At 32.2% G+C, this 17,981-nt stretch overlaps 1 protein-coding gene across 5 annotated transcripts in view; it reads left to right on the top strand.

The window, feature by feature from the left end:
- The first annotated feature begins 9,449 nt into the window (after window positions 1–9,449).
- The window catches only part of LOC127282312 (protein lap4), a 132,788-nt gene continuing 124,256 nt past the window's right edge, over window positions 9,450–17,981 (top strand). For all 5 annotated transcript variants that reach the window (XM_051306481.1, XM_051306480.1, XM_051306482.1 and 2 more), the window contains exon 1: window positions 9,450–9,902. In XM_051306481.1, the coding sequence (XP_051162438.1) occupies window positions 9,741–9,902 (162 nt within the window). In that variant the 5' untranslated portion in view covers window positions 9,450–9,740. The remainder of the gene's footprint in view (window positions 9,903–17,981) is intronic.

Below are 17,981 nucleotides of genomic sequence, written 5' to 3'. Positions count from 1 at the left end.
TTTAAGATTAATGAAGATGTCAATATCATTTGTTTACACTGAAATGTAATCTTTTACATGTATTTTCAATTAAAAAATAACAAATTCATTTTTATTCAAAAACATTAAACGGACTTGCCCGGATGAAATTATATTTGAAATGAAAAGCACTGACGAAATAGACGTACGGCAACAGGATCCAACGGAATTGTCATATTTGTGAATGACCCTTCAAAAAATCCACTTTCCACAAGTGGCATGGAGTCTGTCCAATAAGTGGCACGAACTAACGAACTTGCCACAAGTTGGACGGACTTCGTGCCACTTGTGGTACACGTAACCGTCGTAAAAGCAACCAGAAGAGTGAGTTAGAAAAGGATAGACATATTGTTTGTCTTTTTCTAACATAAACTTCTAATTGACTTTAAGGCGCCGTCCCATGACAGCGTGAAACGTCGGATTAAAAACTAAGGGAGAGTCCAGAATAAGTGGTTTCTGAACGTCAACGAATCATCTATTTTTGTCTCTCCCATTACTGAAGAGTCCAGAATAAGTAGTTTCTGAACGTCGACGTATCATTCTATCTTTTTCTCTCCCATTGATGTCCCATAAGATCGACGCGTCGCTATCAACGCGTCAACCCGTATTCTGGACTCTCCCTCAAAGCATGAGAACGTAAGAGATAGGAGATCCGTAACCGGAATCGTAATCGTTAACGCAACCGGAGAATAAGTTAGAGAAGGACAAATAATTTATTTATACTCCTCTAACTCATTTTTCCGGATGTGTTTGTGATGACTATTTCGGTTACGTTTCTATTCTGCTCAGGCCTTAAGGCCTTTCTCCAATATGTTCCTAAATGTTTGCGTTGCGTGACTGACGTGTTGGTTCGCAAGCGCAGTGACGTCATCAAAACATTGATACCAATCGCGAACAAAAAGTTTAGTTTATGATTTTAAGAAAGTGAATTTTTTAATTATAAATATTAAATAATTAAAATTTCTAAAAGCCGTCGAGAAAAATTTGCATTAAAAATTGTAAAGTTGGAAAAAAGGGATAAGAGGAACATAAACCAAACTTTTTGTTCGCGATTGGTATCAATGCTTTGATGACGTCACTGCGCTTGCGAAACAACGCATCAGTCACGCAACGCAAACATTTAGGAACATATTGGAGAAAGGCCTTTAAAGGCCTTTCTCCAATAGGATCCTAAACTCTTGCGTTGCGTATGCATTGCGTCGGTTGCTATTGGCAACCAATGCTAAAATCAACGCGTCAGTCACGCAACGCAAAAGTTTAGGTTCCTATTGGAGAAAGGCCTTAAAGGCCGTTTCCGAATTAAACATAACCAACCAACCTAAATTACTAACTCACTGGCGTTACGAGGTACGATTGAATCGACCCACTCGTGCGTGCCTCGTGGTGTGCTCCGTATCCGTATCCTACGGAAGCTTTGACGATGCTTATTTGTTTTGATTGCAAACCCAGTATAATTATTTTATTGTTATTACCGTGTTTTAATAAATGAAATGACATTAAATGTAACAGAACAATTTAATAAAAATTAATTTATAAGCATAAATAGATTTTTATATACTGGTTAACATTATCGATAGAATATTATTTATAGTGATTAAATAATAATAAGTGCAAAAATGTTTATGTTTATCCGTTTGTTTAAGTCTTAAAATTTTAATTCGTTTCTACATAAATATGAATATCGATGTTTGAAAGGTTATCTTAAAAAGAAATAGTTTCTTTAGGTCGTATAAATTTGATTTATTTAAAGAGAGACGCGTACACGTCAATTTCTCAAACAAACATTTCTACATTAAACATAAATTACAAGTTAAAAATCAAATAATAATTCCATTTCTTTATGTTTAAATGTTGTTAAATATACATATATTGTTATTATTTAAAACTTGATAAATATTGTTATTTTTTATTTAACGTATTAAAAGTCAACTTTATCTTGAAACTTTTCATCAGTAACATATTTCTCTATTTTTTAATATTTTCTTTGTAAATAATTTATATCAGCAGAATGTATATAATATGACAGAATAAATATCAAATTTTCAGAAATAATTATTTTATTTTGTTTTTAACAAAACGATCATACATTAACCTTAAACTAATAAAACGAAAGCACATTTAAAATCCAGTTGTTTAATAAATTCTATCAAGAATATAAATATTGTTTGATTAAGTATATCAGATAATTTTACATTTGATGTCCATTTTTTTTTAAACACGGTAATAACAATAAAATAATTATACTGGGTTTGCAATCAAAACAAATAATAAGCGTCGTCAAAGCTTCCGTAGGATACGGATACGGAGCACACTACGAGGCACGCATTAGGCTGTCAGTTCATCGAAATATTTCGAGTTCAAGATATGACGTCAAAGGCCTGGAGGGACAACAAACAAACGAAACAATGTTATTCTTAAGGTGCTTATATACCTCAAATTTCGATCAGATGAATATTATTTCTGGACCGTAAAAATGCGTGAAAAGTCATTTTCACGGCGGGTATTTTTGAATTGTTTTAAACAAAAAATGTTTTTTTAAGAAATATAATATTAAATAATTGTTTTAATATGTAAGAACACTTTAAAATAGTGATAGAGAGATGATTTGATTAAAAAATTTAGCAAATTTTGCTTTAAAACGTTTTCTGCTACAAGAAAGTGTAAAATGACGATGTTTGTGAAATGGTTTGTACAGTGCTTCTTCCTTGTGAGTGTCTCTCAGAGTTTTGTTTATGTTATGTCGTTTCTTTTTAACTTGTAATAAATAATGAGTGCTGAAAATAAATCAGTAAGTTGAAATGTTTATCAAATAAATTTAAATTCTACTAATTGTTTCGAATAACTGAAAGAAACATGTACACATGTACACTGTACAAACCATTTCACAAACATCGTCATTTTACACTTTCTTGTAGCAGAAAACGTTTTAAAGCAAAATTTGCTAAATTTTTTAATCAAATCATTTTTCTATCACTATTTTAAAGTGTTCTTACATATTAAAACAATTATTTAATATTATATTTCTTAAAAAAACATTTTTTGTTTAAAACAATTCAAAAATACCCGCCGTGAAAATGACTTTTCACGCATTTTCACGGTCCAGAAATAATGTTCATCTGATCGAAATTTGAGGTATATAAGCACCTTTATGGGGAAAAAAATGTGTTTCCACCAGGAAGTAAGAATAAAGGCCAACGCACAATAGGTTCGGGAAAGTCGTTCGCGAACGAGATGCATGAGATAGAAAAGGATACGAATATATTTCTGTCCTATTCTAACTCATATGTCACGTTTGCGAACGTCTTTCGCGAAGCTATTGTGCATTGGCCTTAAGGAGTCTTCACTCCATGCGTGGATTGGAGGAAAAATGTCCCCAAATCTGGTAAAAGTATTCCGGAAAATTAAAATAGTCGCAGGTGGCGTTCATAACGGGAAAAACCTTAAACTATTGATTTCGTTAATGAAAGTCGTGTGCTATTTTTGAAAAGTATATTATAAAATCACATAATTCCATATTTTTGAAAAATTAAGTAATTGAATAAATAGTAAATGTTAAATATGAAATATTATTTGTATTTAAAAAGTCATTTACAAATTAATTAATTTTATTAATTTTAATGAAGTTCTTTAAAAATTCACTAACTTTAAACTTCTTTTTAATACAAATTCTTTAACAATCAATTTTTTTTTCTTTTTACAGTAATCTGTAGCTATTTAATTGTAAAAAAAGTTTCCAATAAAAATCTCTTAAAATTGAATTAATTCGATCTAAGAATCTTTCGAATATATGACTTTTCCAAAATTCAATTATTTTTAAAATTATTAAAATTCTTTGTAAAAGTAAATGTAATAAAAATGTTTTTAATCATATTTAAGTAAAATTCAATAATTTAAAACATTTTAAAAACTCTTCAAATTGTCATAAATCACACTAGTTTACAGTGAAATTGCCAATCGTACGAAACATTTTTTTTTATTAATAGGTGTTTTTTAAGTAAGAAAAACATATTTTTGGATATTTTTTTTCCTCCGTGCAATTTTGCTGATTCTAAAAAAACACATTTTCGAAGTGTGACGTTACTTAAAATCACCTGTAGGAAAATTATCTTGTCCAAAAAAAATAATATACCATTGGAAAGGTATAATTATTAAACTACCTTTCGAACTTTCGTCGTACTGTAAAAAAAAATTGATTGTTAAAGAATGTGTATTAAAAAGAAGTTTAAAGTTAGTGAATTTTTAAAGAACTTCATTAAAATTAATAAAATTAATTAATTTGTAAATGTCTTTTTAAATACAAATAATATTTCATATTTAACATTTACTATTTATTCAATTACTTAATTTTTCAAAAATATGGAATTATGTGATTTTATAATATACTTTTCAAAAATAGCAGACGACTATTTCATTAGGGAAATCAATAGTTTAAGGTTTTTCCCGTTACGAACGCCACCTCCGACTATTCTAATTTTCCGGAATGCTTTTACCAGATTTGGGGACATTTTTCCTTCAAAGTGAAGACTCCTTATTCTTACATCGTGGTTTCCACTTTCATCAATTTCATTCATATTTTAAACATAGAAAACGCTTCTTGACATATATAATAAAATTAAAATGTGTGTTGATAATTAATTTTGTTATATATTTTTGATTCAATTGCATTAATAGATTCTCTAAATTCGTGATAAAATATAAATTTTGAGGTTAGGGGTGTTTATTTACTAATCACATTTTATATTTTAACAACATTATTAAACAATATCCAGTATGCACGTTATTAAAAAAGATATAAAATATATATTTTAAGTGGGAATTACCGCAGCAGTAACAGATTTCAAGTTGGTAAACAAACACCCCTAACCTCAAAATTTATATTTTATCACGAATTTAGAGAATCTATCAATGCAATTAAATCAAATATATAACAAAATTAATTATCAACAGTCATCTTAATTTTATTATATATGTCAAAAAGCGTTTTCCATGTTTAAAGTATGAATAAAATTGATGAAAGTGGAAACTAATTTTCTTCCCCATGAGAATAACATTGTGTTGTCTGTTTGTTGTCCCTCCAGGCCTCTGACGTCACACCTCGAATCTACGGAAGCCTGTACGGCTCACGAGCGTCTCGGACGCAAGTGGCGGTGTTTTGTACCACAAGTGGCACGAAGTCCGTCCAACTTGTGGCAAGTTCGTGAAGGCCTAAGCAGAATAGATTCTTGAACGGGAACGCAATCGTGAACGGAAACGTAAGAATGAGTGAGAGAAGAATAAAGATATTTGCTATCCTTCTCTTACACATTCTTACGTTTCCGTTTACGTTTGCCTTCCCGTTCAAGAATTTATTCTGCTTAGGCCTTTAGTTCGTGCCACTTGTGGAAAGTGGATTTTTTGAAGGGTCATTCACAAATATGACAATTCCAATGGATCCTGTTGCCGTCTATTTCGTCAGTGCTTTTCATTTCAAATATAATTTCATCCGGGCAAATCCGTTTAGTGTTTTTGAATAAAAATGAATTTGTTATTTTTTAATTGAAAATACACGTAAAAGATTACATTTCAGTGTAAACAAATTAGTTTATTAATATGTATATATTAACGTTTGGAAGGAGTATTTATGTGTGAACTATAAAAAGTTTGTTCGATGACATTTACTAATATGCTAATATTACTAATATCTTATAAAATTCATTTCTTCTTCTTCACATGAAATAGAAATGAAAAGCCCTGACGAAATAGACGGCAACAGGAACCAACGGAATTGTCATATTTGTGAATGATCCTTCAAAAAATCCACTTTCCACAAATGGCACGGAGTCTGTCCAACAAGTGGCACGAACTAAAGGTACGGTCACACGACTTTTGGAAAAACCATTCATGTCTTTCTCTCTCCTAAGACAGAGGCATAAGATTGTCTCACTCTGCATTTTCTTACATTTCCCAAAGACGGAAAATGCAGAGTGAGACAAACTTATGCGTCTGTAATAGGAGAGAGAAAGACAAGAATGGTTTTTCCAAAAGTCGTGTGACCGTACCCTAACGAACTTGCCACAAGTTGGACGGACTTCGTGCCACTCACTTGTTGGACAGACTCCGTGCCACTTGTGGAAAGTGGATTTTTTGAAGGGTCATTCACAAATATGACAATTTCGTTGGATCCTGTTGCCGTCTATTTCGTCAGTGCTTTTCATTTCTATTTCATGTGAAGAAGAAGAAATGAATTTTATAAAATATTAGTAATATTAGCATATTAGTAAATGTCATCGAACAAACTTTTTATAGTTCACACATAAATACTCCTTCCAAACGTAAATATACATATTAATAAACTAAGGATTCCACTAAGAGTTAAGCGGAAGTTTTTTCTTAGTTTTTTTAATTTTTCTTAGTTTAGAATAAAAATAAGATTTTTTGGTTATGTTGTCATTTTTTAATTTAAAATACATGAAGAGGTTTTTTTTTTTAAAATCAAAAGTATATTTTTATGAATATTTAAGATTAATAAAGATGTCAATATCATTTGTTTACACTGAAATGTAATCTTTTACATGTATTTTCAATTAAAAAATAACAAATTCATTTTTATTCAAAAACATTAAACGGACTTGCCAGGATGAAATTATATTTGAAATGAAAAGCACTGACGAAATAGACGTACGGCAACAGGATCCAACGGAATTGTCATATTTGTGAATGACCCTTCAAAAAATTCACTTTCCACAAGTGGCACGAACTAACGAACTTGCCACAAGTTGGACGGACTTCGTGCCACTTGTGGTACAAAACACCGCCACTTGCGTCCGAGACGCTCGTGAGCCGTACAGGCTTCCGTAGATATGTGCCTCGTAATGCGAGTGAGTGCTTAGTAATGGCGCATAGAAGCTTCCGTATAAAGGCCTCAGCAGAATTGAAACGTAACCGGAATCGTATCGCAAACGTAACCGGAAGAATGAGTTAGAGAAGGATAGACATATTGTTTGTCCTTCTCTAAAGCAGCGTCTACAATAAGCGCGTTTGAGCGCGTCGGACGTGGACGCGAACGTGGACGTGCTGACGTCACCCATTTGAATAACATTGTGACGTCAGCACGTCCACGTTCGCGTCCACTTTCGACGCGCTTATTGTAGACGCTGCTTAACTCATTCTTTCGGTTGCGTTTACGATTCCGGTTATATTTCTATTCTGCTCAGGCCTTATGATGATTCTACACTCACCGAAAACTGAGCGAGCGGTCCGCTTTTCCGTCACGCTTCCCATATTCAACTATATCTATATATATAAAAAACGTAACGCAAATGCGGATTTCTCGCGCAGTTTTAGGTAAGTTTAGAATCAGCATTAAGCCTAAAGTGAACAACTCTTACCAGTAGTTGGACGAACTCCGTCCCACTAGTGGTACGAAATATCGCCACTTGCGTCTGAGACGCTGGTGAGCCGTTAGGGCTTCCGTACAAAAGTACGGAAGCTTCTACGCGCCACCTCGTAACGAGGCGAAACCAACTTATGCTTGTTTCATGTATAGCATACAGAAAATCGATGTTTCAATGTTCTTGTCGTAAAGAACACACAAGTTGGCCCTCTCCAGAATGGAGCTAAAAGGCCTTTCTCCAATAGGATCCTAAACTCTTGCGTTGCGTATGCATTGCGTCGGTTGCTATTGGCAACCAATGCTAAAATCAACGCGTCAGTCACGCAACGCAAAAGTTTAGCATTGGTTGCCAATAGCAACCGACGCAATGCATACGCAACGCAAGAGTTTAAGATCCTATTGGAGAAAGGCCTAAACGCAACGCAGACGCGACGCATCGCAATGCTAAGCAAATGGGGATGCGTTGCGTTTAGCTCCATTCTGGAGAGTACGGAAGCGCCTACGAGTCACCAGCGAACTATCTTGTTCGCGTCACATTTTTAGCTGTGAAACCGAGGAAAGGCCAACGCAGAATAGGAATGTAACCGGAATCGTAATCCCAAACGCAACCGGAAGAATGAATTAGAGAAGGATAGACATATTGTTTGTCCTTCTCTAACTCATTCTTCCGGTTGCGTTTGCGATTACGATTCCGGTTACGTTTCTATTCTGCTCAGGCCTGAACGCGTTCGATGGTTTCGCTGTTTCCTTGTTTTTGAGTGACGATAAAACACACTATACGGTTCGATAGTTCGATGGTTCTCTGGTTTTACTTAGTTCTATCGTTATCGAAGTCTAAATTTTGTATTAAAAAAATAAATTTTAATTTAAAAACCGAAATATAATAATATATTTAAATTATATATTTGAGATATATCAGATATCTTATAATGTGTGCCTAAAAAATTATTTTATTTAAAAATAATAGTACAAAATATTAATAGTATTGTACAAATATAAAATGCAAACAAATCAACTTACTTCAAAATAATATTTTGTACTATTATTTTTAAATAAAATAATTTTTTAGGCACACATTATAAGATATCTGATATATCTCAAATATATAATTTAAATATATTATTATATTTCGGTTTTTAAATTTAAATTTATTTTTTTAATACAAAATTTAGACTTCGATAACGATAGAACTAAGTAAAACCAGAGAACCATCGAACTATCGAATCGTACAGTGTGTTTTAGGCTGTAGTCCCATGGCAGCGTTTTGCGTTGCGTTTTGTCACTAGACCCTGAGTGTAAAGGCCTTTCTCCAATAGGATCCTAAACTCTTGCGTTGCGTATGCATTGCGTCGGTTGCTATTGGCAACCAATGCTAAAATCAACGCGTCAGTCACGCAACGCAAAAGTTTAGGTTCCTATTGGAGAAAGGCCTTAAAGGAGATGCAGATATATGTTTGCTATGTTTACACTCACGGTCTAGTGACAAAACGCAACGCAAAACGCTGCCATGGGACTGCAGCCTTAAGGCGCTTGTATACCTCACCCATCCCGAGTATACTTGCGTCGTGTATCATTGGAGTAAAAGAGACGGAAATATCTTTTTGTCTCTTTTACTCCAATGGTACACGACAGAAGTATACTCGGGATCGGTGAGGTATACAAGCGCCTTTATCGTCACTCAAAAACAAGGAAACAGCGAAACCATCGAACGCGTTCCTCGGTTTCACAGCTAAAAATGTGACGCGAACAAAATAGTTCGCTGGTGACTTGTAGGCGCTTCCGTAGGCCTTAGAAGGCCTTTCTCCAATAGGAACCTAAACTTTTGCGTTGCGTGACTGACGCGTTGATTTTAGCATTGGTTGCCAATAGCAACCGACGCAATGCATACGCAACGCAAGAGTTTAGGATCCTATTGGAGAAAGGCCTAGATATGTTCATTTCTTCCGTTCTCATGCTTTCCGCTTTACGCCGGCGTCTCACACTGTCATGTGACGGCGCCCTAAGTGTGGAATCAGACTTTGTATCTTCATTGTAAAAGCAGCTTTATATTACAGAATCCAAAAGTTCAGTCGAGATAGGGTGGTTGCATGTATTTATACTTATGATTACTTGTTATCCTACTACTGACATGTACACGAGCGACATTTTTTTTTTACGGTGTGCACGTAAATGTAATTAAAATTAATTTAGTGTTAAAGGTGTATATTGGAAGAAAAATGAAGGTTTATTTATAAAAGTTTTTGTTACTGTTTTTTTTGTGAAGAATGTGCGTATATCATAAAATACCGTTCGTGAATTATAAAATAAGTTGCGTTTAATTGTGAATGGACGTGTTTAGAGTACAATAATTATGTTTCGTTGCATTCCGATTTTTAAAGGGTGTAACAGGCAGGTAGAATATGTTGACAAGCGGCATTGCTCTCTACCAAATGTTCCTGATGACATTCTTAGGTACACACGAAGCTTGGAAGAGCTTCTGCTTGATGCAAATCACATTCGCGATTTACCTAAGGTTTGTGTATAATATTTTATTCAATTTAAAAACCATGTTTGACAGTACTCAGTTTATTCTGTAAGAATAATAATCAAAATCATCTATTGTTATTTATCTTACTAAAAGTGCATTTGCTTATTATTCACCTGTCAAGCGAGTATCATGTTTATTTTTTTTTAATATTCTATCTAAATAGTGAGCAGTTTCTCATTTTATTATATGGTGAAAAACCTTTTTGTATGATGTCTGACAGGGCATATAGTTAATAACTATATAAATAAAAATAGATAGATAATATAGTAAAAAATATAATACTATAGAGAAAATAACGCGCGTCTGATTTCTCATTCTATTATCAATTCTCTTTTAATTTGAATCAGTGGAATTTTTACTATTTCAATCAGTAAAAGTAATATTCACTGGTCAAACAGTGACTTTTTTTTCTTTTACTAAAAAATCAGTAAAGTCACTGAACTTAATCAGTAGAACATAATCACTGATTTTTCAGTAGATATTTTTTATTGAAGTGAATATTGTTATTCCCTAATAACACAAGATATCTTGGGATATATTGATAATATTCCGCAGATATCCTATGGATATCAAAAGGATCTCTTAAGGATATCCAAAAAATCGGCGGTTTGTATATCCTTTGGACATCTGAGGATATCTTCTGGATATCTCTATCGACTTTCATAAATGTCCTCCAGATAGGTATCCCATAGATATCGTCAGGATATCCCACAGATATTTTCAGGATATTCTCAGTATATCTTCTGGATGTCAAGAAGATATTCTCAGGATACTGTTTTTAAAGTCATTATGAGACTACGAGTGAGAATATTCTGTGAATTAAATTTTATATAAATAAAATAAAATGCAACTTGTTTTTCGAGAAAGTTGTTTAATTTGAAAAATTATTAACTAATTTTTTTCTCATTCGTGATTCATTCCTTTATTCATATGCTTAATATTGTCAGAAAATAAATTGGCTTTAAACAATATAAATTCTTCCCCGCAAATAACGAATAACTATTAATATTAATTATACATTAAGTCCATGAGTTTATTTAAAAACTTTGAAAAATGCTTTTCAAATCTTCATTTAAAATAAATTAGAAGCTCATAAGATTTATGTTTTATTATATTATTATTCATTATATTAGCTTAACAATTTTAACCTTTAAAAATATATGTTGAAATATTAAATATCCCGTGAATATCCTAAGAATATCCCACGGACATCCTGAGGATATTCCATGGATATCCTGCGATATAATATCCAATAGATATTTTGTGGATGTCTTAGGGATATCCTATGGATGTCCTGTTGATGTCCCACAGACCAGCGGTTTGGATATCCTGGGGACCATTCTAGGATATCGACCATTGATATGGATATCCTATGGATATCCTTTTGTTATGGGGGTTGAATGTTGTTATTCACTACCAAGTTTTTGTAGTAGGTATTATGTTACTATCGTATTGACGTGTACATAAGTGCGATTCCAGGTGAGATTTTGACTTTTTCGGAGTAGGTTAACCGATTGCAATGAAACTTTAGAATTTTGTTATATATAGTAAGACTAATCTTTAACGTAAATTTCAGCCTAAAATATTTGTTAGTTTACGAGATTTGCAATAATAACAAAAAATTTTAAACTGCTATATTTTCCGTTCTAATAATCGGATTGAGGTCTACTTTTTTTTAAAATGTCAAGGAAAATGAGAGGAATAAATCTCTTTCAGAACAATTTTTTATAATTTTACAATTAAAAAAATTATTAAATAATAATTGAATAAATTTCATGCGACAATCTAAAATTCAATCACTTAAACGCTAAAATGATCTTACCAGTGTTTTCTTTAATGTTCCAAAGGAATCCAATTGTAAATGCAAGTTTAACTTATTTAATTTTAATAATTTACGAGTATAAACAATTGCGATTTCTGCTAGTTGACGTGCAGACGACATTGCGCACGCAGCATTCTCTTGTAACCAGCTGACGTGATTCGTGGACTAAATTGACTACGTGAGAATGCTGCGTGCGCAATGTCGTCTGCACGTCAACTAGCAGAAATCGCAATTGTTTATACTCGTAAATTATTAAAATTAAATAAGTTAAACTTGCATTTACTCTCATTTTCCTTGACATTTTAAAAAAAAGTAGACCTCAATCCGATTATTAGAACGGAAAATATAGCAGTTTAAAATTTTTTGTTATTATTGCAAATCTCGTAAACTAACAAATATTTTAGGCTGAAATTTACGTTAAAGATTAGTCTTACTATATATAACAAAATTCCAAAGTTGAATCATATTATTTTACCTAGTGAGGATGGTAATTTTAATTTACCATCGTAACTACAATATTAAATTCAAAACAAAATTACCATCCTCACTAGATATTTTCTAAAGTTGTTAATATTGACGTTGAAAAGTCGTGTGCATGGTTTCTGAATTGAGTGGAATCGGGTCTCTCTGTAGCTCAATTGGTAGAGCATCTTACCGGCAATAAGAAGGTTCTGGGATCATACACCAGCAGTGAGAGGCGATCCACTTTTTTCAGAAACCATAGAACCATAGAACGAATGAAGACTATTTTTGTTAAGATTGTTTAAAAGTTGTTTGTTCATAATAATAATATATTTCTTATTTTCTAATTTGATTAACTTAATATTACTGATTTTATAACTAACATTGTCCAAATTAATCAAATTTAAAATAGTTGATCTTATAGAAATAAAAATTAATAAAACGAAAGAGAGTAATTTTCAGACGGTCATAACTTCGCTTCTAATTAAGCTGGAAGGCTATTTTTTTTTTTTTTTTTGATTTCCTCAAAATTATGTCAACTTTAATTGTTTCAAAGTAGAAGTATTTTTAGATTTACTGGAAACTAGTTATTTCACAAAATCTGAAATTATTATTTTTTGTTTGGAAATTTTAACTCCAACAGTTTTAAAGATAATTCGATCAATTTTTTTTTAATTTATAGAAAATTTTATAAGCTTTAATTTACGTATAGGTCTTTAAGGCCAGGTCCAAGTCGAGTCAGCTGTTCCTTTGAAGTTTCAATGGAACAGCTGACACCACTTGGACCTGGCCTTAACTGGTTAAAATGCAATGGAAGAGAGTAATTTTCAAAAAACTGACTTTTTAACACATTTTACACGGTTTTTTTGTGGATTTTATTTGTTGCAAGGAATTCAGCACCTAGGGACTTTTCATTTATGTTAATTTAAATGATTTAAAACTTTAATAACCTTACTATTATCCCTTTTCTTAAAAAATATGTTTAGTGATATTTTCAAAATATCGAAAAAATGAGTTTTTTCAAAAAGGGCCCAAGCGATTTTTTCTTTTTTGGGCTCAAAGTTATCAGGAGACATCCTAGAAAAGAAATCAGGAAGAAATTTTGATACTCAAGCACTTTTGGGTTGAAATTTATTCAGACCCACCGTGATTATTTTACATTAAATAATTCAGAAGTAGTAGGTATTTTATCATTCGTTTTTACTTTCATGTGTATCATCGTGTACAAATGTTTCTTTCAGGTTATGTCAACTGGTTTAAAATATTAGCAGTCATGGGTGTGCTAGTAACGCGACCACAGTGTGATCTTAGTCTTACACCGTGGACGTGATATTTTAGACTTTTAATCACTAAAGCTTCTTCTTTTACGTACGCGCTTCTACACTTGAAAGGCATTATATTTAGGCCGCTTCCAGAATGGAGACGAAAACGCAACCCCATTCGTTTAGCATTGGGATTCGTTTGCGTCTCCATTCTGGAAGCGGCCTAAAATTGTATAGGGACAACACGATTTTTCAAAATTATTATTTACCAAAGTGCAAATCTGAATATTGAATTTCATTATACAGTATTGTAATTTAAAAAAAAATTTCTAATCCTTTAACGTTCGCGTTGGCCTACCTCAGTGACAAAAGAATTTAAAAAAAATATCGTTCTTTAACGTTCGCGCTAGCCTACTCTCTAAATCTAAATCAGTAAAATTCCACTGAAGATCAGTGAAATTTGACTGAGACTCATTGCGTCTATTCTCGCGATTTCAATCAGTGAAATTTCACTGAAAATCAGTTAAAAATGACTAAAATATCAGTCATTTTTCATTGATTTTTTTAATTGGAAATGACTGATATTTCAGTCATTTTAAACTGATTTTCAGTGAAAATTCACTGAATAAAATCGCGAGAATAGACCCACTAATTCTCAGTCAAATTCCACTGATTCAGTTTTAGAGAGTAGCTCAGTGACATAAGAATTAACATTTTTTTTTTAAATATTCTTCCTTAACGTTCGCGCTGGCCTACTTTAGTGACAACACAGCGAATTGATAGGCTGGATCGAAGAACCGACACATCGCTCGAACGTATGCGCTCATCACAGTCGGGTAGCAGTGTGTTACCTAGAGCCGTTCACTGCTACCTGACTGGGATGAGCGCGTGCGGTCTAGCGATGTGTCGGTTCTTGGATCCAGCTCCTTAGTTAATGTATCGTTGGAAGTGAAGTAAATTGACTTCGAGGCTGGTGTGCAGACGGCTGTGTAGGGTTAACCCTCACACAGTCGCGACTAGTTTTGGAGTCGATTGATTTGGACGAGTCTGTATGTGTCTTATGGCTGTGGGACCGTACACTGTTAAAAATAGGTCCGTTAACCTGGCTTGTCCACATTGTCTGATCTGGATAAAACCTATTTGAAAATTAAGGGCTAATTTAATACCCTAATGACGAATTTAATGCTCGGCATTTTCTTTGAAAAACTTGTGGATAAGCTAGATAGCTTATCGAATTTAGCTAAATCAAATCCGCCAGGGTAATTTTATTGTTTTATTTATCAATTATAAATAAATAATTATAATTTATTGAAAATTACAATTACTATAAAAGCGGGCAAATTACATACGGAACATACGGAGAGTAATAGATGGTACGAAGTACTATCTAGATAGTACCAGATATCATATTTTATCTTACATATACGGACAGCTATCTAGATTCTATCAGTTACTATCCAGATTGTACGGAGTAACATTTTGGTTGTAGTTGGTTACATAACCATACTTTTTTTAACATCTTTGATAGTACCGAGTAACATAATGATGGTACCGGATAACATCTATACTTTTTACCATCTTTAGATCATAAGTTCTTACCATCTATTTCTCTCTGTGCAGTCAAATATCTCGGTCAGAAATAATTTTGACACTATTTCTATCCTATGGGAATTTTCTGTATCAGCTAACCTAATTGTTCGAGAAGAAAGAGTACGTTAAATGAATAATTTAACGTTGTTAATATTTAATAAATACAAAGTTAGCAGAGCAGACGGTTATCTCAGTGAGAGACATGCAAAGTTAGTATAAATGTTGGAACTCTTAGTCAGAAAAAGTTTTGCTATTTAGGTTATGCTATTTGAATTTGCGTACCATCTAAAAGTCTTGGTCAGAAATAAGGTTTGATTAGTAATTTTTTATCAGGGATTTTGACGTATGTCTTTAGTCTGTTATTTGAGATTAGATCTATTGTTTAATATGTAGTTTGCGACCAACTAATTATATTAATATGATTCTGAGGAAGAAAAGTTATAAATGTTTAATAATTCTGATAGAATATAGTAAAGTTTAGTTTCATTTTTAAATATTTTGAGAAACTAATTGTGGGATTTAATTGCGGCAAAATCCTGTGTCTTCAGATTTTGTTTATCCTTTTATTCACAGTGGTTGCACTGCAAACTTGATGTCAAGTTAGCAGTGCACCCTGTTTTTTTTAAATCAAATACGGCAAAATTGAAAATTTCACGAATAATTAGCGAATAATTCTCCAATATTGCATTTTCGATTTTACGAAAGTTGTTTGTCTAACTTGATGCACGTAATTATTTCTCCTATTTAATTAAATCAAATTACTTTTGCAAATTCCGCTCTGTTAAATAAGTGGTACTCAAATCTTACAAATTTCAACCCTTTTTTATCTCTGAAACGTTTGAGAATTTTAATTAATTTCTCAAATTTCTCAAGTAAATAGAATATTTAAGCCTTCTTTTGACATAGATTTTGTCAAAATCGGAGACGTGTCATGAGAAATTTAAAAGTTTAACCTTTAAACTAAATTTTTTATACTAATTAAATATTTAAAAAAAAAAATTTTTTTTAGAATAATAAAGTTTAGAAATTTCTCTATCTATTACAAAAATAATTTGATTTAATTAAATAAGATAAATAATTATTTTAAAATTGTGTTATATTGTCAATTGTTTACTAGGGGTATAATGTTAAAATAGAATGCTCCACATATAAAAGTGTCCAATTACCATTAATTGAAAGAAGAGAATAATAAAAATGATTTAAGGTAATTTTTTTTAAAAAAAGGACTAACTATGATCCCTTATATTTATATTTTATCAAATTTTTTACAAAAAAAAGCAGAAAAATATTTTACATGTCCTGAATTTTTTTCTGAAGTCAAACAGATGTTTTGTTAAGCAAAAACTGGATGTACTTCATCATAGATATAAAATTCTAGTTATTTTGTAGGAGAGTCCCCTTAATTATTCTCATCCGCAATCGAATGTAATTGATGTGACTGTCAGACGGGCGATCATCGATTCCGTCCCGTGAGGGGAAGTAGCCTTTCCCTCCACCACCAGGAATGGATTCCAATGGATTCTCGCCCGTATCCCAAGCCGAACTCGGGACTGGCAGTGCGATCGAGGTGTCGCATAAAACTGCCTCATTCTGATTATTAATAAAATTGACATCGAAATTTTAATTATTACTTAAGGTGCTTTTATACCTCCGGTATTTTAAACGAGTGAATCGACAGAATGGTTTTTCACGACCGTCAAAATTCACGCCACTGAATGTGATTGGCTCTATTAAAAGTTCCATTTTCACGGAGTTTTTAATAAAGCCAATCACATACAGTGATGTGAATTTTCACGGTCGTGAAAAACGATTCACTTGTCCAAAATACCGAAAGTATAAAAGCACCTTTATTGAAAAGAAATGAATTTGTTTTTGAATTAAAGCAACAAAACATTCAATATCCACATCCTGAAAATAAAAATAAATTATATTTATTGACCCCTTAACTGCGATGACGAAGACTTTGGCCGTCAAATCTTCGTCATCGCAGTTAAGGGGTTAAGAGTAGGTCCTAGTAAGGCAGCACCACCTATATCGAAACTAAAATTTTGGAAAATTATTTACAGTATTTACTTGAAAGCAAGACAATAAAATACTTTTTCCTTTATGATAACTGATTATTGTCAAGAAATATACCAGCTAAAACTTTTTTTGAGTTAAAATAATGACGATAAATTAAATATAAGCATATTTTTTTACGAAAAATTTTAAGATATTTTCTCGGAAATAAAAAAAAATGTAATTTTCATTTGGAGAATTAATAAACACTAAAAAATATACCATCTAAGATTCACCAATCACGAAAATATCAAAAAAAACTTTTTTTTAACATAACATATCGACACTATTTTTACTGATTTTGACAGCCATTTGGCAAATAATATATTTGCATTTGTTAGCAACAGCGCCAATCTCCTCCTGTTGGCAAAATCACGAAATAACTTGTGACATTTATTATCTATCAAATGGCTGTCAAAATCAGTAAAATAGTGTTGATGTGTTATGTTAAAAAAAAAGTTTTTGTTATTTTCGTGATTGGTGAATCTTTGCTGGTGTATTTTTTTAGTGTTTATTAATTCTTGAAATGAAAATTGCATTTTTTTTTATTTCCGAGAAAATATCTTCAAAGTTTTCGTAAAAAAATATGCTCATATTTAATTTATCGTCATCAATTATCCTAAAGGAAAAAGTATTTTATTGTCTTGCTTTCAAGTAAATACTGTAAATAATTTTCCAAAATTTTAGTTTCGATATAGGTGGTGCTGCCTTACTAGGACCTACCCTTAAAGGCCGTAGTACTGATACACTGTTAAAAATCAGACTCCAACTTAACACAAACATGATTGTAATGATGTTTTTTCAATATCGCAAAGTGTTAATGCTTGCATTTCATTGGATTAAAGTTTTTAAACAAACCAATCAAATATA

Source organism: Leptopilina boulardi, unplaced genomic scaffold (assembly GCF_019393585.1).
Source record: "Leptopilina boulardi isolate dan_hultmark-lab unplaced genomic scaffold, ZJU_Lbou_2.1 LbouV2_297, whole genome shotgun sequence".
NCBI lineage: Eukaryota > Metazoa > Arthropoda > Insecta > Hymenoptera > Figitidae > Leptopilina > Leptopilina boulardi.
Note: the sequence above shows the minus strand (reverse complement) of the source record. Positions and strands in the feature narration are given on the sequence as shown.